The 20,574-nt window shown below is 40.4% G+C and overlaps 2 protein-coding genes across 3 annotated transcripts in view; one reads left to right on the top strand and one right to left on the bottom strand.

Moving 5' to 3' along the window:
- The window catches only part of LAMB1 (laminin subunit beta 1), a 74,976-nt gene extending 59,409 nt beyond the window's left edge, over window positions 1-15,567 (top strand). The window contains exons 25-34 of the mRNA XM_007117685.3: window positions 1-370; window positions 3,081-3,265; window positions 4,203-4,444; window positions 7,092-7,295; window positions 7,912-8,056; window positions 9,778-9,985; window positions 10,172-10,313; window positions 12,534-12,710; window positions 14,201-14,360; window positions 14,531-15,567. Of these exons, the coding sequence (XP_007117747.1) occupies window positions 1-370; window positions 3,081-3,265; window positions 4,203-4,444; window positions 7,092-7,295; window positions 7,912-8,056; window positions 9,778-9,985; window positions 10,172-10,313; window positions 12,534-12,710; window positions 14,201-14,360; window positions 14,531-14,667 (1,970 nt within the window). The 3' untranslated portion in view covers window positions 14,668-15,567. The remainder of the gene's footprint in view (window positions 371-3,080; window positions 3,266-4,202; window positions 4,445-7,091; window positions 7,296-7,911; window positions 8,057-9,777; window positions 9,986-10,171; window positions 10,314-12,533; window positions 12,711-14,200; window positions 14,361-14,530) is intronic.
- DLD (dihydrolipoamide dehydrogenase) overlaps window positions 783-20,574 on the bottom strand; it is a 58,413-nt gene continuing 38,621 nt past the window's right edge. For both annotated transcript variants that reach the window (XR_008617462.1, XM_007117687.4), the window contains exon 15: window positions 783-2,882. The gene's annotated coding sequence lies outside the window, so the exon portion shown is untranslated. The remainder of the gene's footprint in view (window positions 2,883-20,574) is intronic.

Below are 20,574 nucleotides of genomic sequence, written 5' to 3'. Positions count from 1 at the left end.
CCTGTGACTGCGACCCCCGGGGCATCGAGACACCGCAGTGTGACCAGTCCACCGGCCAGTGTGTCTGCGTCGAGGGTGTGGAGGGTCCACGCTGTGACAAGTGCACTCGGGGGTACTCGGGCGTCTTCCCCGACTGCATGCCCTGCCACCAGTGCTTTGCTGTTTGGGACGTGATCATCGCCGAGCTGACCAACAGGACCCGGAAGTTCCTGGAGAAGGCCAAGGCCTTGAAGATCAGTGGCGTGATTGGGCCTTACCGGGAGACTGTGGACTCGGTGGAGAAGAAAGTCAATGAGATCAGAGACGTCCTGGCCCAGAGCCCAGCCGCCGAGCCACTGAAGAACGTCGGAAACCTCTTTGAGGAAGCAGAGTAAGTAGCTGATGGACCAGAGTAACAGCTCACGATGCTGTTTCCGCTCGAGGAATCCACAGTGTGGCCCTTCCACCAGAGGCGTGGTTAGTGCTGTGAGTGAAAACAGGTAACTGGGCCAATCGCTTTCCAGCAGTCGCTGCTCTGGGTATGGGGGTGAGTGGACACCGGCTCATTGCTGGGGACCAGAGTTGCAGAGATTGCAGTGCAAAATGTGTGAACGTTGTATTCGGCACTCTTCTCTGCAGACAGTACTCTCGGCCAGCAGAATGGCAAGGATGCTGGATTCAAAGGATCCGTAGCAGAGTCACAGCTGGGTCACTTGCTAGGCTTGTGAACTTGAATGACTTGCTCATTTCTAAGCCTCTCTCTTCTCTCCTGCGGAGGAGTGGAGGATAGTATTTACCTTTCCCTGACAGAGTAACAAAAGGACTGATCTACGAAATGGTAAGGTAATTGCAGAGAACAGTATGAATTGTTATTATGTTTTGCTACTACCAGGGAAAGTCCGTTACCACAAATAAGCCTCCTATTTCTAGGTTATTTGCGCTCCTCAGCTGTTGGTCCACTAGAGCAGTGCTTCATTCATCTAATTATAACAAATTCTCTGTAATGAAAATTCCTCTTCTTAGCCCTTCTCTGGGTCATCATCTCTCTAATTGGAAAGTGTGTATTTTGCCAGTGGAAGCAGAGAGAATTGAGCAAAGTGATGCTGAACTTTCTCCCAGCCAGTCATCTTTCTGCTCTCAAACATTCCAACTCCCTTTGCCAAAAAGGACCCCCCGCCCCGACCCAAAACAGCATAATAAGGTCTAGGCTAAAGGCCGAAACAGGAAAGGGTATGAAGCATTCGTGTTTCCCCCAATGCTACGGGTTTTTATTGTAGACTCGCCGTTTGGCGTGAGCGAGGGGGTTGACTCATGGCTAAGTCCTATACGTTGAGGCGATATTGTATCGTGACAGAACTACGGTCACATTTTGTGTGATGGGACTTTTAATCAGCACCTCTAAGAAGTGAGATGGCCTTTTCATCTCAGCGCTGTGTATGAGAAGCAGGAAGCTAACCGCTAACATTAGCTCAAGTACCTTGTAGGAGGTCCTTCCTAGACCTTCTAGATTTAAAGTAACTAGTCCCTTGATTTCAAGCCTCAGAGCTCATGGCCAAGATCATGCGGTTCACCAGGGTGTTAGGCGATGTCTGATGTGGGGCCATAATGCACTTAGTGAGGAATTTAACCTCACTAAAAAGACCGTGGTACAGCTCAGCCTTCTTAAATGTAGCGATAACGAGCTGTGGGAGGCCCTGTGGAAGGCCATGGTCTGAGTGCAAGCCCATTTAGGAAACGATTTCTTGGCCTGGGTGTCATGCACCTTAAGGGAAAACAAGAAAATCTGGTATCCATCAAGAGCCTGCCAGAAAGAGCGACTCCCTTCCTCAGACAGCCCTGGTCCTACCTTCACTCTTCACCTAATCAGACAGATTGGAATCACCTTGGGAACACCAATTTCATCAATCATTTTTCCAACACAGTAGCCAGGGACGCAAGGTCCAGGATCCAAAGGGGCATTATTTACAAATATGCAATGTGAGATTTGACTTTGTAAAATTATAACTTTGTACGAGACCTGAGGAGAAATGAAAGCCTTCTGTGAATCAACCGATTAATAAAAGCAAAGCACTGAAAAAAAAAAACTAGCCTCAGGAAAAGAGCCATCAGGTTTACAAAATATAATTTAACCCGCAAATCCTTTTAAGCACTTTTTCTTTGAGTTGGGTCACGGTATTCTCTCAGCCTTAAACATCATTTTTTGATTGGCCCCCAACCGTTCAGCATCTCTGCATTTTCCCAGTTTTTTGTACGATTATATTCCTGAGAAGACAATGATACTGAGTTAGGTGATACCCAGGGGTAAGGTCTTCTCAAATATTCCTTTCTTTGAGATACATACACACAGGCACACTGTATATACGAGTAATTGACAAACAGATGCCTAAAGTACAGCTTTGGAGACAGGAAGATACAGAACAAAATGCAGCTGGGTTTAGATTCCAAGTGAAACATTGTGAAAGCTAAATGGTTATCATATTCCATTCTTACTGGTACTACTTCTTTCTCAGGAAAAACTAAAGGGTTGCTTTGTTGGTGGAAGGAGGCGGCTCCTTTGATGAGACGTGGCTTGAAGGGGGTCGGGTAGGGAAAGCTCCTCTGGGTTGCTCCCACTGTCTTCCTGGTGGCGGTGGGGCTTGCTTTCTGAATGTCCCATCTTGAAGGAGATCCCTGAGGTTCACATGAGAGCATTTTTGGTGGGTGGCTGGGAGGCATAATAGTACACTGGAGTCACTTACATCTTTGGAGTTTGTGGGACTGTATGGGCTTGAAGCTGCTTAGGTACAGAGCTGGTACTCCATGCTCTGGATCTGTGCTCATGTTACATCAGACATTCGAAATCCCTCCTGTAGTCCATCCGCCACAACACAGCTGAGTGGTGCTGCTGTGTTTTTCTTCAAAGTCTTGAAGAAAGAAAAATTGTTAGATTTAACAGTCTCTTAATGATAAGAATAAAACCAGTACTTAAATTATTACAGACTACTGAATCGGTCTGAAATTACAGAGTAATGGATAAAGTATTAGTAGAAAATGTAAAATTGAGACTTCAAGTTTTCCCTTTGGTTTATTTTCCTTAAGTAAATTTGCCCTCCTCTTTACAGGAAACTAACCAAAGATGTTACAGAAAAGATGGCTCAAGTAGAAGTAAATTTATCTGACACAGCTACGCAAAACAACAGCACGGCCAGAGAACTAGATGCTCTACAGACAGAAGCAGAAAGCCTGGATAACACAGTGAAGGAGCTTGCTGAACAATTGGAATTTATCAAAAATTCAGATATTCGGGGTGAGCATTTTTTTGTGCAAATACTTAATCCTGGGCAATGGATTTTACCACCTGTCTAACCTTTTAATAGAGCACTTTTAGAAGAAAATTAAGTGCTTTGTAATCATTTTTAAGCTTTTTCTCATTGAGACTCTGGCACAAATGAGGATTAAAGTCCCCATTTTACAAACGTGGGACGTGGGGCGCAGAAGGGGCTGCATGGCGCGAGCAGTGGTTGTTGCATTAGAATGGCGTGCGTTTTCTGATTTTTTAATTTTTTTTCCAGTTAGTGGTTTACCTCCTTGGCTTCTCTTGGAAACGGGCTCTTGTAAAAAGTTAAGAAATTAAGTTGATACTTCACATCGTTTTATATTCGAGAATGTTACTTGGTCAGGAAATCACATTTACAAATCGTTTATTGGTATCGTAGGCCGTATTATAGGACCTTCCCTCCCCAAAGCAAAAGAAAGTTAAAAATGGGTCAGATCACCCTATCCGTCCTGCTTTATGCATGATTGCTTATTTTTTTGGCTAGATCCTTAAAGCCAAAACACGTCAGGCTGTTTTATGTATATAATATTAGCCATTTGAGTGGATCTAAATAGTTAAATGACTGAGAAAAGGGAAAAATAATCTGGACATGTAATCTACAGGCTGCCTGACACCAGCTATTTAGAAAGAACTGGATGCTTGCCTGTGTGCAGGAACAACATCTGCATGACTGACTTAATTTTCTAATCCAGATGTCTGGCATCCTCCAGAGCCAGAGTTAGGTGCTAACGGGACAAAGTGTATTCAGTGATCATGAGAGGAAAGTTATATTTCTTCATAAAGATTTTATTCCTTGAATTTTAAAACAAAGCCATATGGTCAGTTTAGACGCGAAATACAGCCGCTGCTTGACGGGGAGATCGAGTACAAGGGGATTAACTGTGGGCAATTTCATTTCATGCCCTAGGCGCCTTGGACAGCATCACCAAGTATTTCCAGATGTCTCTCGAGGCAGAGGAGCGCGTGAACGCTTCCACCACAGATTCCAGTGGCACTGTGGAGCAGTCGGCCCGCACTCGGGACAGAGTGGAAGACTTGATGTTGGAGCGAGAGTCCCAGTTCAGGGAAAAACAGGAGGAGCAGGCCCGCCTTCTGGATGAACTGGCAGGCAAACTACAAAGTCTTGACCTTTCAGCTGCTGCCGAAATGGTAAGGTTTGAGGGTTTGGCCTCAAGGCTGCCATGCTACAGGAGAAAAAACACCCTGCTTTGTCTTTAACATTGTCCACTTTGCAAATGAGTCAGCAGGAGGGAAACTCCCCGGCTCAGTCTCTGGCCCACAGTCTGGGGTATCCGTGACCAAGCCAGAATAAACACAACAGTGTGTGGGTTTCCAACCTTCCTCTCTCCTAGAGGTTTCTCTGTGGTACAACCAAGAATCAGGACTATTATCCCAAGGCTGCTGAATCGAGTCACTGCCTTCTTATCTAAACTGGATCCTTTTTATACTGTGGACATTTTTTAGTTTGTTCTGATTTGAAGTGCAAACTCCGTCTCAGTGGAGCAAGTGAGAATCATTCGGGGAGAGACTTCTTAAAAAAATTAAAGGGCGCTAAAGAATTTTTTTTCATGGGTGGGTGGGTGTTAGTTAAAATGTTCCTTTGTCCCGGTAACTTTAGCTAGTGAAGACCAGCGTAGGAAGTGGATTCGTTTCTCGGAAGCTTTTAAAAAGTAACTCTGAAGCCAAATGGAATTGAGTAGTGAGTTCAATGAAAATCAGGCAGGAAACCAAAAAAAAAAAAAAAGCCAAACTAAGCCTGTTTCTTCCTCTTGCTCCCTTACTGTTTTTCATGGAAGAATACCTCTCTGAGAGACTTTGGAGGATGTTTTTATATTCTGTACCTTTATTTTATAAGGCTTCTGCTCTCTTAGCTTAGAACAGAGTCAGTACAAGGGGGAAGGTGGGTTCCTAGGAAGCTGTGAGTTCAGGCTTCAGTACAATTTTGTCTTAGTAACAGTCCCCCACCCTCTCAGCCTTCCCCCTCCCCACCTCCTCCGAAATAGACAAAAACACACTGTGCCTTATAATTAATGCCTACAAGGTTATATTTTCATTATCTTAGGAAACTTGATGGCATCTAATGGAAATAGGGAGTTAGGAGATCTCCTGTCACAGTTTCTTTAATAGAGAAAGAGGCCTAGATCAATGTGTAAATCGCACCTGAGACAAAGCCATCACGCGTGAGTGTGAAATCCCCAACCTCTTGTCTTCCTTCCTTTCGGTATGTCGGCTCCTTCCTTATAGTCATCACAAACAAAACCTCTCCAAACTAAAATGAAAAGCAGATAAGCATGCTAAAGGATGTCTGCTGTGCAGCAGAGGATGTCTTGGGAGCAGGTGGCTGCAGCAGGTGCCTCTGGCCACAGGAGCGGGAGCCCTGCCCTGGGCCTGCTTTCCGTCAGGGGCGTGGCCTAGGAACAGCCTATGCTCTTTCCATCTCCCACTGTGTGTGTGTGTTGATGATCCTGTGAGAGTTCCCTTTAGAGAGTCCATACCACCATTTCTCGTGTAGAAAGATTTTTGCTTCTTTGTGTTTTTCAAGTACCTTTGGTTTGTCTTTGTGTATATTTCCTTACACCCATGCTGGTTTTAAGCCTGCCAGGCTGCTGAAATAAAACAGATCTTCTAGTGTGCTGTCGGATAGTTTTTAGAAAGTATCCCTAAGGTCTTAACGCATCTCTTCTTGATTAAGGCTCATGTGCTTGTACAGCATGCAGAATAGACGTTATTTTCTGAAGCTTTTTATGTGCTGTAAACCAGACACATGTATTATTTTGAGATATAATGGGATTATAATTATTACAAAACTATTAGGTTAAACAGTTGACTGTATTTATTCAAAAACTACTCTTTTACTTATTAAAAGGAGTACCTGTTTGGGAGTACCCTGTTAACTGTTTTTCACTGTAGTATAGCTTTTGCCTCTTTTCAACATGACCATTTTCCACAAAAGGATAGCTCTAAATGTAATTTTTCTTCCTTCTCAGCCTTTTCCATCACATAGCAATCTTGTAATTTATCAATTTGCTCTGTCTATTCTACAACCAAGCCCTGGTCTTTGGAAGTTTCTGGTAGGTAAGAAAGGAGGAGTCTGGCAGGGCCATTGGGAGGTTATTTGGAAAAGTTATACCCGTACCTTTGTCTTCTCTCTTCCTCTCCCATGTGGAATGTTCCCCCACTTCCCCTGCTCAAATCCCACCAGCCAACACTCCTTCCCAAACTACAGTAATACTCGGTGGTCTCTGCTTTGCCTGCTTTCCTTTGTACTTGCAGCATCTGACCTATTGGCTGTTTTACCTGGAATGATCCTGTCTTCCTTACTAGATGGGAAATTACTAAAAGGCCCGATAATGGGCCTTTTTTATCACCCTTTTCACCAAAACAGTTAACATGGTGCTAGGTCGAAAGAAGGTTCTCAATTTATTTATTTATTTATTTATTTATTTAATTTATTTGGTAAACCCTACCAGTTAGGAGAAAGGGGACGGGACACATTCTTTGGCTTTCATATTGGCCGACTTCAGCTTGATGGAGCAGATAACATTTGCACCCTGCACCGAACCCATATGGCATCCCAGTTCATTAGGGCAGAAGGTATTGATGCAGGGCTGTAAAGCACTGTTTCCTTGGAAATAAGCAGGTTAGCTCACCCTGAGCTCTTTGCCCGGCTCTATCCTGAACACTGTTTTCAAGCGCCCTCGCTGAGGACCACCTACACGCTCTCTGGGGCCCTGCACAGCTGTTGGCTGCAGTGGACTCACTCTGCACCCCGTGCTTGTTCCTTGGCTCGCTGCAGACGTGTGGAACACCTCCAGGAGCCTCCTGTTCCGAGACCGAATGTGGCGGCCCAAACTGCAGAACTGACGAAGGACAGAAGCAATGTGGGGGGCCCGGCTGTGGCGGGCTGGTCGCTGTCGCACATGGCGCCTGGCAGAAAGCCATGGACTTTGACCGAGATGTCCTGAGTGCCCTGGCTGAGGTGGAACGGCTCTCCAAGATGGTAATTCAACGGATGGGCTGTTTTTGTTTGTTTGCTTTCTGTTGCGGACTGGAGGATCTGAATGGGACAAATCAATTCCAAATGCTGACTAAAACGAAAAGGCGTGAGTTTTTGTGAGGTCAGGGAAAGAGAGGAGGAGGTTTTATTCATAGATGGTTTAAGAATCTGCTTGTTTCTCACAATAATTTGAAATAACCATGTTACTAACTATGGGTCCAGGGTTATGAATACCTCCAGCTGTTATTTCAATTGAGCCTTTATTCTTCTGAAGTGACATGAAGTATTAACTTCATGCTAACTTAAGTATGTAGGTTGGTACCTGAGAAAGACTAACGAACATCTTATACACCACCACGTTTTGGAGGAATTAAAAACAACTAGAAAAAAATTTTATATGCTAGCCCTAGCTATGTAAGACTGTTGTATAGGAATTGGTATAGTGAATACTTTGTCTATACAAGAATATAGTATGGTTGAATGGGAGATGTTTGTTTCTAAAAGCTGTGACTCCAAATACTTAAGTTTTTCGACATCATTTGCTGGACCATTTATAATATTCTCGTCTGTTTTAGAAAGAGTGACATTGTTCCACGGGTATTTTATTCCCCATACATAGGTCTCTGAAGCAAAACTGAGGGCAGATGAGGCAAAACAGAATGCTCAAGATGTTCTGTTGAAAACCAACGCTACCAAAGAAAAAGTGGACAAGAGCAATGAGGATCTGAGAAATCTGATCAAGCAAATCAGGAACTTTTTGACCCGTAAGGAACTTTTTCATTTTACTTTTAGACATTTGTTCCTGTCTTGGAATATACAACAGTTTTTTAAGAGTGTTTGAGAGGCTGTAATTCAAATCTGCATTGTAGATAAAATCAAATTCTTGCAGGGAAAAAAATACTTCCAAAATTTTTAAATGTATCTGTATGTAAATAACCTCCAATTTATGCTGATATAACACACCCGATGTGATACCCAAGTAACAAATCAAGAAGTCAGACATACACTATGAGAACTAAATTTGGAATTTGTGTTAGCAATTACATATAATGTGTCATTAGAACTTTAATTAATCGTATTATAGTTACATAGCTCTATACTTTAAGTGTTTTGTACAGAAATAGAAAATCTCTGGGATTTGTGGTCCAGCTCATAAATATTGCAGGTCACAGTTTGCTTGTTACCAGTCAGGACAGTTTTGGCCACAAGTTAAGGAAAACTCTCAACTGAAATGGACTTAGTCAAAAAAGGGATGTATATTACAACACACAGTAAGTTCAGTAGTAGAATAGCTCCATGGTTCTCGGATTCATGCACTTCTCCTCTTTCTGTACTGTCATTTTAAGCATATCAGCTTTGTTCTCAGGCTAGCTCCTCCCGGTTACAAGGTGGCTGCCAAAGTTCCAGACTTCACATAAAGACACAATAGTAGCTAATGGAAGGAGAGACCACCTACCTAGTCCTTGGTTGTATCATTTTTAAAGGGAGGAAATCTTTCCCAGAAGCCTTTGAGAAGTCATTTCCATAAAGCTCAATGGCCAGAAATGAGTCCCATCCCCATGTATAGATGTCCCTGACAAATGGAAAGGGATTACCCGTAATTGGCAGGCTAAGCAGTATTTAACTGAGTTGATAAGCTCACCTTACCTTAGAGGTTGGTACCTGAACGAAATCAGTATGCTGTTAGCAAGGAAAAGGGGAGAATGGCTAATAAGTAAGGCGCCAACAGTATTTGCTAAGGATATCTTATGCAATATTCTGTGGAAGCCATCATTCAATCATATATTATCCTGTGCTTAAACCCTAGGGCTCCATTTAAAAGGAAAAAAAATAAAGCCTAAATATCAATGACATATTTAAAGTTTAAACTGGTATTTTTTTGACCTCTTTTCACATTTGACATTTGAAACTCCATGGCTTCTTTGATAAGGCAACTATCCTGATTTTCTTGCTTCTGACTGGATTTTCTCCCTTTCTGTAGTTTCCTGAATCCAGATAATTTATTAGGAATTTCAACAATTACATCTGCATGTACAGTAGTTTCCTACCTAATTTTTCAACCTCAACTGAAAGTTTTCAGACCCAGCTTTTTTACCCTGGCCTGTATCGTTTTCTACAATCTGAACCATTCACTTCATTCAACTTCCACATAACTTGCTCTGCCCATCCTGCCTCTCCAGCCAGAGATGTTCTTTGTTCTCTCAAATCCTGTTACCCTTCAAAACCTGATCAGTTCCCCACCCTCCACGGTTTTACCCGACGACCCCAGCCTACAACCAACTCCAGCAGTACGCACTGTCTGCAGTACTGTTCCTGTGTGTAGGTCTCATCTCCCCAGCCTAGATTAAAAACTCTTAAATAGGAAGTACCTTTGTCTTGGTGTAACCCCACCATGCTGATCACATAGTAGATGGCCAATAAGTGGTTGAATGAGTGAACCATCTATGATTTTCACCTCTTCACGGGAACATCTTTGCTTTAACAGAGGATAGTGCTGACCTAGACAGCATTGAAGCAGTTGCTAACGAAGTACTGAAAATGGAAATGCCTAGCACCCCACAGCAGTTACAGAACTTGACAGAAGATATTCGTGAACGAGTTGAAAGCCTTTCTCAAGTAGAGGTTATTCTACAGCAGAGTGCTGCTGACATTGCCAGAGCTGAGATGTTGTTAGAAGAAGCTCAAAGAGCCAGGTATCTGGAGACAGTATTGTGGCATTTACGGGGGGCTTTGTGTATCTAGCATTGAGTAAAGTATTTCTCCATGTGAGTCTCGGGGGTCACTTCAGGAAGGCTTTTCTGTAAAAGGAATGCTCTCTTCTGAGAGGAAGTACTTTTTCCATGTTCACATATAATATACTGTCTCATTGTTTTACTCAGCAAAAGTGCAACAGATGTTAAAGTCACTGCAGACATGGTAAAGGAAGCTCTGGAAGAAGCAGAAAAGGCCCAGATTGCAGCAGAGAAGGCAATTAAACAAGCCGATGAAGACATCCAAGGAACCCAGAACCTGCTAACTTCAGTAAGAGATTGCAATCATTATTACGTGTGGGAGAAAACACACGCGCATGTACTCTTACCAGACAAGAAGCGCATTTGACAGTTATCTATGAAATATCTTACAGTTCAACACTAAAGGAGTCCTTTCAGTAAATCTAAGCTACTCCCATAGCACAAGGTCCTAAAAGTGTCATTTTTAAGGAAGAAAAAGGACTCTGAGAAACATTAAACCCCCTTTCATTTTCATCCCCACAGAAAGATAAAAATGAGTTTCCTGTTCCTTCAAGGAATCACACAGATTCTATTCAGTATGAAGCACACTCTTACTTAATATCCAGTTTTAGAACATCTCTGGCTGGAGAGAGAGGATGAACAGAGCAAGGTTTTGCAGCCCCAAAGCAACTACATGTAAGGCCGGTGCCTCAAGATTTATGAGGTGATCATTCACAAAACATCCGCTTCTAACACCCTGTTTTAGAGGAACCTAATAGAGCTCTTACAGCTAAACAATCTGTTTTGTTCAGAATGCATGGGAAATCTATAGGCAAAATACCCTAGAGCCTACCCAATATTAAAGACACTAAGAACTTTTCACATGGATTTAGTGCTTTATTCTAATAACTTCTCTCTTAAAAGCAATGCAAACTAATTCTGTTTTATTCTTTCACTTTTCAAAAATCAGTTCTAGAGGCAAATTTTTCCTTCCGATCTTAGGAAAGTTCATTTGTTATGAAACTGGGTAAAGAAAACTGATGACTCGTTTAACCCGTCCTTATGTTCTCACAATACACTTTGAAGTTAGATGCTCTTATTACTTGCTGCTATCCCCCTTCTCAAGCCAACGACCCCTAACGTTTAAAACCTTGGGAAATGCCTTTTCAGCCTGCTTTCCCTACCAGCAGTTGATAAAAGCCCATCTTCCCCTTATTCCATTACTCTCAGTAGAATGAAGCCGGACAGTTCCCAAGCCACTTTCTTACATTATGAGCAATTTAAAGCCCTTTCTTCAGGCTACTTGTTCAAGTTTAGAAAAATTATGTTTTCCCAGCAGACTATGTTCTAACCCTTTCAATTACTGTTTTTTCTATCTCTAGGATTTTCAAATTTGTCACTGTGTTAACATGTTAATGAACTTTAAGTGACACTTAAAAAATGACTGTTTTGAAAAGCCAAATGGAAACTATTAATCAAACTGTAGGTGCGAGACCTGGTTTGTTGTTGCAAGTTAATAATGGTGGGCAGAAGTGTTTCAGGTTAACAGTAAGAAAAAATGGAGCCTTTACCTAAACCACACCAATGAAAGCTTGTCACAAACCATTCGCCTACTTAGGTTATCTTGTAAGAATAGTCCGTAAGAATTGTTTTCTAAGTTAACTAATGGGTGAACTCTCAGATCAAGAATCATTTGGTTTGAAATAGTTACAAATTCTAGCATATGCATCTACTGACCCATTAGTTATGACACTGTTATTCAGAGTAATTCTGTGGAACAGACCCATCCTTAAAGATCATTTTTCAGAAAAATTAGGTGCTCAGTGAAACTGGTTCTTCTGTTATGGGTCAGGCTTACTTTGGCTAGCTTTAAAAACAACAACAACGGTTACTGATTATACTTTGAAATGAGAGTAAACTTACCCTCACCAGTTGCATAGATAACATAGATACTTTTTCCCTAAATAATTTTGAGCACTTATAGCTTCCAGTTATAACATTCCCAGACCTCTGTCATCTCACAATCCTGTAGTAACTTTTCAGAGTTTTAACATTCCTGATTTCCATGTCATTTCTGAAGTACTATAACCTCTGCTACTAGAGTTTAACATTTACAGTTGACAGAAAAAAACTAGACTGGAAGTTATAATTTTTTCACCCATAATACTTCAGAAAGTTGTCTGGATATCCCTCTACTCACATCTGCTGCTTTGTGAACACTGTTTAGGCAAAGTCTGCAGGTGTTCTTAAAGTGCTTTCTCAACACATCAAGCTGCCTGGAGGTGGTTCAGTAAGGAAAAATTTTACAAAAATTTCAGCCTAGGCCAGCAGAAGTAGTGAAAGAATGAAGTTAATATATGAGACGTAGCAGAGACTATTTTAAACTTGGGCACTTTATATAAGCTTTCTTGAGATTTCTTTTGTTCTAGAGCCATGTCATAGCAGCTTTTTAAATCTTCCTCTACACTGTAGTCATAGCACTTGCTACCACTTCTTGAATTAATGGCTTGCTGAATGATGATGCTTTTAGATCGAGTCTGAAACAGCAGCTTCCGAGGAAACCTTGTTCAATGCCTCCCAGCGCCTCAGTGAGCTGGAGAGAAATGTGGAAGAACTTAAGCGGAAAGCTGCCCAGAACTCTGGGGAGGCAGAATATATTGAAAAAGTAGTATATACTGTGAAACAAAGTGCAGAAGATGTTAAGAAGGTAAGTACATCTTTGTAACTTCACAGCTATGTGGATAAAGGAGCAACTAGTCTTCTCCATGCCTGCCTTGGAATTAATAAGGGACATGGACCTAAACAAGGTTATTCATCAGAAACATCCCCAAGTGACCTGTTTTGAAATAGCAGTCTGCAGAGCCACAGATGGAAAAGAATGGCAGTGGATATAAAAGTATCCATACATGTTAAAAGTATCCATACATGTGATGTAGGCCCTCAACTCCAAACTTGGATAAGCGTTTAGAAAAAAAAATGAAATTAACTTAGGGGTGAAGCCTTAAAACAAGCATTATTGAGCTTGTATTTCAATTAGGAAGACCTTTATGGCAAACAGTAAATTACCTGGCCCTTTGAGAAATCTTTCAAAGCAGGGTAGATAATGCTTAAAGAATTCCTAACAGACAACAGCTAGTAGGGAACCCTTATCTCTTCTGTGCTCATCTGGAATTAACCACCTCTTGCTTCTCAGTGGACAGTACTATATTTTGCAGAGGAAAGTCTCAAGCCCAAATTTCTCACTACAAGCCAAGTAATCATTGAGACACAATTTCTAAATTTCTGTAAGCAAATATTTAAAGAAACCTTTTAAAACCTTTCAGAGGAGTGTTGAAACTTTTAAATGAATAGTAGGGTGCTATATAACTGACATGAAGTCGAGATTTTTCCTAGACGTGACTAGCTTTTAGGCATTACATACAGGTGACTTCTCTACACCTGTGGTTTGGGGAAGAGAACAATAAGTTTACTGCCACACCTGTCTTTTTTCATTGTGGTCTAGTTTCCTACAGGTCTGAGAGTGTAAATCTCCCAAGTAGTCTTCTTACAGAACATTTTGCATCAATATTAAATTTCACTGGAAATAAGAACAAAACCCCTTGACATGAAATTCCTCTATCAACAGAATTACTCACAACCATCTTTCCAAACCCCCATTAACCCCACTTGTGCTACAATCTTGCCCTTCCCTCCTTTTGTTAAATCTGCCTTTTCCCTCCGATTTCCTGATAGCAAGTCTCTATCAACCCTAAATTAGTCAAAATCAAGACGGTCTTACCATTTTTTTTTCCCAAAATTCGCTTCTTTTGATCTCTGAATAGCTTCTTTTGATCTCTGAATATTTGGATCTTGGCAAACCTACCTCTGAGACCCCCTAATTCTCAAACTCTCCCTCTGTGCATTCTCCTACAACATCTCCATAGAAAAGTACTAACCCCCAAAGACCTACCACAACTCCAACATGTCTTTAAGATCTTTCATTAAAAAAACTCATGTCAATGTTGTATCTAATTCCACTGTTTAATGTTTTCAGTTATTTACTACTGGGTAGCTTGAAGCCTGAGTAACCTTGGTAGTGGCCTTTAATTCAGAATGCTTGCCATGCAAGTTAATCTCATCCAAGCTTGCCATCGTTTACTAGCCTTAAATGTAACTACTGACACTATTACCTCTTTGTGCTGAAATGTGGAACTGCAGACTCTGGATGGTGAACTTGATGAAAAGTACAAGAAAGTAGAAAATATAATTGCCCAAAAAACTGAAGAGTCAGCTGATGCCAGAAGGAAAGCTGAACTGCTACAAAACGAAGCAAAAACACTTTTGGCTCAAGCAAACAGCAAGCTGCAACTCCTGAAAGGTAGATTTTTTTTTTTTCTTAAGACATGATTTTTTAGTTTATTTAAATGGTAAACATCTATTCACTCTGTCTTAAGCACTTAAATAGAGCCTTCTGGGCAAAGAGGATCAGTATTTGATTTTGAGATCATCACTGTAGTGTAACTGCTCAGACCTTTTTATCTCCCACAGATTTAGAAAGAAAATATGAGGACAATCAAAAATATCTAGAAGATAAAGCTCAAGAATTAGTAAGACTGGAAGGAGAAGTCCGTTCACTCCTAAAGGATATAAGCCAGAAAGTCGCTGTTTATAGCACCTGCTTGTAACAGAGGAGGAGGAGGAGCTATAAGTAAAAAGATGGCTACAGCGTGACCAAAGCAAAACATTTAAAAAACTGACTTTTAATGTTTTTAATCCCCACATTTTGTATGGAATTAAATAAAGTACAGTGCTTTTATATAAATATATATTCAGAATAATTCTTAAACTCATTGTTACTTTTCCTGATTTAGCATTCATGAATCCCTTTAACAAAGAATTTCACTGTAAAGATGGATGTAAAAGCAAGCTGACTGCCTTCATAGAGATGCTAGTTTTTCTTACGTCTGCAAACAAGTATCAGTCATCTGTTAGGGTCAATATCCTCTACAAATCCAGCCCTAAAATCAAATCACCTCCCAGTTGGATTCCCAGGTGGAGATTAAAGAGGAAGGAAGTTGCCTGAGCTACATTCACCATTTCCCTGGCTGCTCAGTTGCTCCAATCTCCAAAGCTCCTAATAAGTAGTCCTTGCTCTAGGCAAGAGAACAACAAAAGCAACTTTTAGGGCAGTGGGACTTTAAACAATAGAACAGTTAGACTTAATTGGGTTCTTGGAAAGGGTAAACAAAATTGACAAATCTCTGGCCAGGCTCACCAAGAAGAAAAGAGCAGACACAAGAAATAATAAGAAATGAAAGAGAAGAAATCACAACAACTGATACCACAGAAATACAAAAAACCGTAAGAGAATACTATGAACAAACAATTGTATGCCGACAAATTTGACAACCTAGAGAAATGGACAACTTTCTAGAAACACAGCCCACCAAAACTGAATCAAGAAGGAATAGAGGACAAAACTATACTTCAAAAAGATATATACACCCCAGTGTTCACTGCAGCAGTATTTACAATGGCCAGGGCATGGAAGCAACCTAAATGTCCATTGACAGAGGAATGGATAAGGAAGATGTAGTACATATATACAATGGAATATTACTCAGCCATAAAAAAAGAATGAGGGCTTCTCTGGTGGCGCAGTGGTTGAGGGTCCACCTGCCGATGCAGGGGACACGGGTTCATGCCCCAGTCTGGGAAGATCCCACATGCCGCGGAGCGGCTAGGTCCGTGAGCCATGGCCGCTGAGCCTGTGCTCCGCAACGGGAGAGGCCACAACAGTGAGAGGCCCGTGTACCACAAAAAAGAGAATGAAATGATATCTGCAGCAACATGGATGGACCTAGATTGTCATATTGAGGGAAGTAAGTTAGAGAAAAATATCATATGATATCACTTATGTGGGGAATCTAAAAAAAAATGGTACAAGTGAACTTATCTACAAAACAGAAACAGAGTCACAGATATAAAAAACAAACTTTTATGGTTACTAGGGGGGATGGAGGGAGGATAAATTGGGAGACTGGGATTGACATATACACATTACTATATATAAAATAGATAACTAATAAGGACCTGCTGTATAGCACAGGGAGCTCTACCTAATACTCTGTAATGACCTATATGGGAAAAGAACCTAAAATAGAGTGGATATATGTATATGTATAACTGATTCACTTTGCTGTACAGCAGAAAACTAACAACACTGTAAATCAACTATACTCCAATCAAAAAGAAATAGATAACTTGAACAGACCAATAACTGGAAACGAAGTAGAATCTGTTAAAAAATAAAATAAAAAACCTCCCTACAAGCAAAAGTCCAGGAGCAGATGGCTTCACTGGGAAATTCTACCACACATACAAAGAAGAACTTATACTGATCCTTCTCAAACACTTCCAAAAAGACTGAAGAGGAAGGAACACTCTTAAAGACTTTCTATGAAGCCACCATCACCCTGATACCAAAACCAAAGAAACTACCAAAAAATAAAATTACAGGCCAGCATCTTTGATTATGACATAAAAATCCTCAACAAAATATTAGCAAACTAAATCCAACAACACATAAAAAGGTCATACACCACAACCAAGTTGGATTCATCACAGGGTCACAAGGATGGTTCAACATATGGTTCAACATATGCAAATCAGTGTGACACACCACATCAACAAAAGAAAGGTCAAAAACCACATACATGATCATTCAATAGGTTCAGAAAAAGCACTTGATAAAATTCAACATCATTCATGATCAAAAAACCCTTACAAAACTGGGCATAGAGGGAACATATCTCAACATAGTAAAAACTATTGATGACAAACCCACAGCCAATATAATAAGTCAACCGTGAAAAGCTGAAAGGTTTCCGACTGAAATCTGGTACAAGATAAGGATGCCCACTCTCACCAATTTTCTTCAACATAGTATTGAAATCCTAGCCACATCAATCAGACAAGAAATAAAAGGTATCCAAATTGGTAGGGAAGAGGTAAAATTGTTTCATATGCAGATGACATGATACTATATATATTGGGTTGGCCAAAACGTTTGTTCCAGTTTTCCATAAGATCTTACAGAAAAACCCAAACGAACTTTTTGGCCAACCCAATAGAAAACCCTAAAGACTCCACACAAAAACTACTAGAACTGATAAATGAATTCAGTAAAGTATGCAGATACAAGATTAACATACAGAAATCATTTGTATTTCTTTACACTAACAATGAAATATCAGAAAAGAAATGTAAACAAACTCTCCCTTTTAAAATCACATCAAAAAAAAAAAAAACCCACCTAGGAATAAACCTCACCAAGGAAGTGAAAGACATGCTGAGAACTACAAAACATTAATAAAGGAAATTAAAGATGATTCAAAGAAATGGAAAGATATCCCATTCTCTTGGACTGTAAGAATCAATATTGTTAAAATTGCAATACTACCCAAAGCAATCTACAGATTTAATGTGATCCTAGAACAAATGATCCTAAAATTTATGTGGAACCATAAAAGGCCCAGACTTGCCAAAGCAATCCTGAAGAAAAAAGCTGGAGGCATAACCCTCCCAGACTTCAGACAATACTACAAAAGCTACAGTAATCAAAACAGTGTGGTGTTGGCACAAAAACAGACCTATGGATCAATAGAACAGAATAAAGAGCCCAGAAAAAACCCACATACCTATGGTCAATTAATTTTTGACAAAGGAGGCAAAAATATAAAATGGGAAAAAGACAGTCTCTTCAGCAAGTGGTGCTGGGAAAGCTGGACAGCTGCATATAAATCAATGAAGTCAGAACACGCCCTCACACTATGCACAAAAATAAACTCAAAATAGTTTAAGGACTTAAACATAAGATGTGACACCATAAAACTCCTAGAAGAGATCAGAGGCAAAACATTCTCTGACAAAAATCGTACGAAAGTTTTCTTAGGTCAGTCTCCCAAGCCAACAGAAATAAAAACAAAAATAAACAAATGGACCTAATCAAACTTACAGGCTTTTGCACAGCAAAGGAAACCATAAACAAAACGAAAAGACAAGCTACAGAACAGGAGGAAATACTTGCAAACCATGTGACTGACAGGGCTTAATTTCCAAAATATACAAACAGCTCATACAACTCAATGACAAAAAACAACCCAATCGAAAAATGGGAAGACCTAAACAGACATTTCTCCAACGAGGACAAACAGGTGGCCAATAGGCACATGAAAAGATGCTCAACATCACTAATTATTAGAGAAACGCATGTCAAAAGTACAATGAGGTACCACCTCACACCAGTCAGAATGGCCATCATTAAAAAGTCTATAAATAACAAATGCTAGATAGACTGTGGAGAAAGGGGAACCCTCTTACACTGTTGGTGGGAGTGTAAATTGGTGCAGCCACTATGGAAAACAGTATGGAGGTTCCTCAAAAAACTAAAAATAGAGTTGCTATATGATCCAGCAATCCCACTCCTGGGTATATACCCAGGCAAAACTATAATTTGAAAAGATGCATGCACCCCAATGTTCACAGCAGCACTATTCATAAATAGCCAAGACATGGAAGCAACCTAAACGTCCATTGACAGATGAATGGATAAAGAAGATGTGGTACATATGTACAATGGAATACTACTCAGCCATAAATAATAATGAAATAATGCCATTTGCAGCAACATGGATGGACCTAGAAATTATCATACTAACAAATAAATCAGAAAGACAAGTACCATATGATATCACTTATATGTGGAATCTAAAATATGACACAAATGAACCTATCGCCGAAACATAAACAGACTCACAGATAAAGAGAACAGACTTGTAGTTGCCTTTACAACTACCAGGGGGAGGGGGCGTATGGGAGGGAAGGAATGGGAGTTTGGGATTAGCAGAGGCAAACTATTATATACAGGATGGATTAACAACAAGGTCATACTGTATAGCACAGGGAACTATATTCAATATTCTGTGACAAACCATAATGGAAGAGAATATGAAAAAGAATATATGTAGAACTCAGTCACTCTGCTGTACAGAAGAAATTAACAACACTGTGTATCAACTGTATTCCAATAAAATTTAAAAAAAATACGAGTATTGCCAGCTAAAACAGGGCTAGGGCTGCTGCGGGGAATGTTTAAATTAAGTTGAGCCAAATTTGGGGGATATTACTGCTTGTGCACAGTGAGCAGTGCTACTCAAAGTACAGAAGGATGCTATAATTTCTCAGATTTTACATTGAATTTTATTTGATTTCACAATCAGATAACAGTTATTCCACAGGATGAAGAAAATAGCTGGAATATAATTGCCAAGCCTTTGTCGACTTTACAGATGAGTTAGCTGGAAACAGGCCAGGCCTTAAGTGGTTTTTTTCACACATTCTCAGAGAAAAGACTACTCTGCACCACGTAACAACAACCCACACATCCAACACAGCTGCATTTGAAGCTGGGCCTGAACAAAAGTTACCTTAATGGCTGTAATCTCAATAATAAGGCAACTTCCCTCTGGTTCCACACAGTTGTCACTTTTATTTAGATAGAAATTCTAATAACTAGCAAAGTGGTTATACCTCCTCATCTACCGGGGCAACTAAGTCTTTTTTTCCCCCTTGATTGTAAGTATTTTACTTAAAATTAAGCAGAGGTAGAAACCTTCACTACCCCTCATTGCTTTTCAGCTAAACAACTAAAAGTCGCACTTTGAAATTACTAATTTTAATCAGCTCAATGAATTGGACAACTAACAGCTCCACCCTTCACAAGCCAAGAGAATACTTAGAACTTAATAAATAACAATAAGCGAACATTAAAAATCTGTCTTATACCTAGGACTTCATTCCCAACCAGATATATTTCCATTCTCACAGTGAATAGGAATACTTAAAGTTGCACTTAACTATTACTTTGTGTCTCTCTATAGTTAGGACTTTGTATTAAATTAAATTTCACTATTCCCTCATCAAAATCTTTCTACCTAGAGTAGAGGACATGTTTGAGGTTTAAATAATTAGCACTTTACATAATACTGGAACTTCAGATTTTAAAAAGATGCAGAGTTCATTACCAATAATGGCAAATCGCACATATCAGACCACTACTCCTACAGATAACAACTGAAAACTCTGAATAAAATATATTTTTAAAAAGTAAAGCTACTGGACAACAACCAAAAGTAGGCAGAAGAGGGGGGTGTGCGTTGCACTCAAATAACAGACTTGCGTGAGATTTCCATTTTTAATAGCTTTTCACTGAGGGGAGGTCCCAAGTAGCAACTTGGAGAGAAGCCAAGTTTTACTGGTTACGGAATCGGAGAACAGAGTTTGGGGTAACCAAAAGCAACTGAAATATACCCCAACAGCAACTGAAATATGAGGGGAGGAACCCCAGAAAAGAGGTATAAATTCTGCATATCCCTTGTCCAATCTCTGGCTGACCTGTGAACTTTACGTGCATGGCACAAACTTCAGGTAGCCCAGGTAAAGCTAAAACAACTGCGTAGAGATTTCAGCTGTCCACCCGCCCTCCCCCTACACACACACACACACACACACACACACACACACACACACAC

The sequence above is a fragment of the Physeter macrocephalus genome, chromosome 5, assembly GCF_002837175.3.
Source record: "Physeter macrocephalus isolate SW-GA chromosome 5, ASM283717v5, whole genome shotgun sequence".
In the NCBI taxonomy this organism is placed as follows: Eukaryota; Metazoa; Chordata; class Mammalia; order Artiodactyla; family Physeteridae; genus Physeter; species Physeter macrocephalus.
Note: the sequence above shows the minus strand (reverse complement) of the source record. Positions and strands in the feature narration are given on the sequence as shown.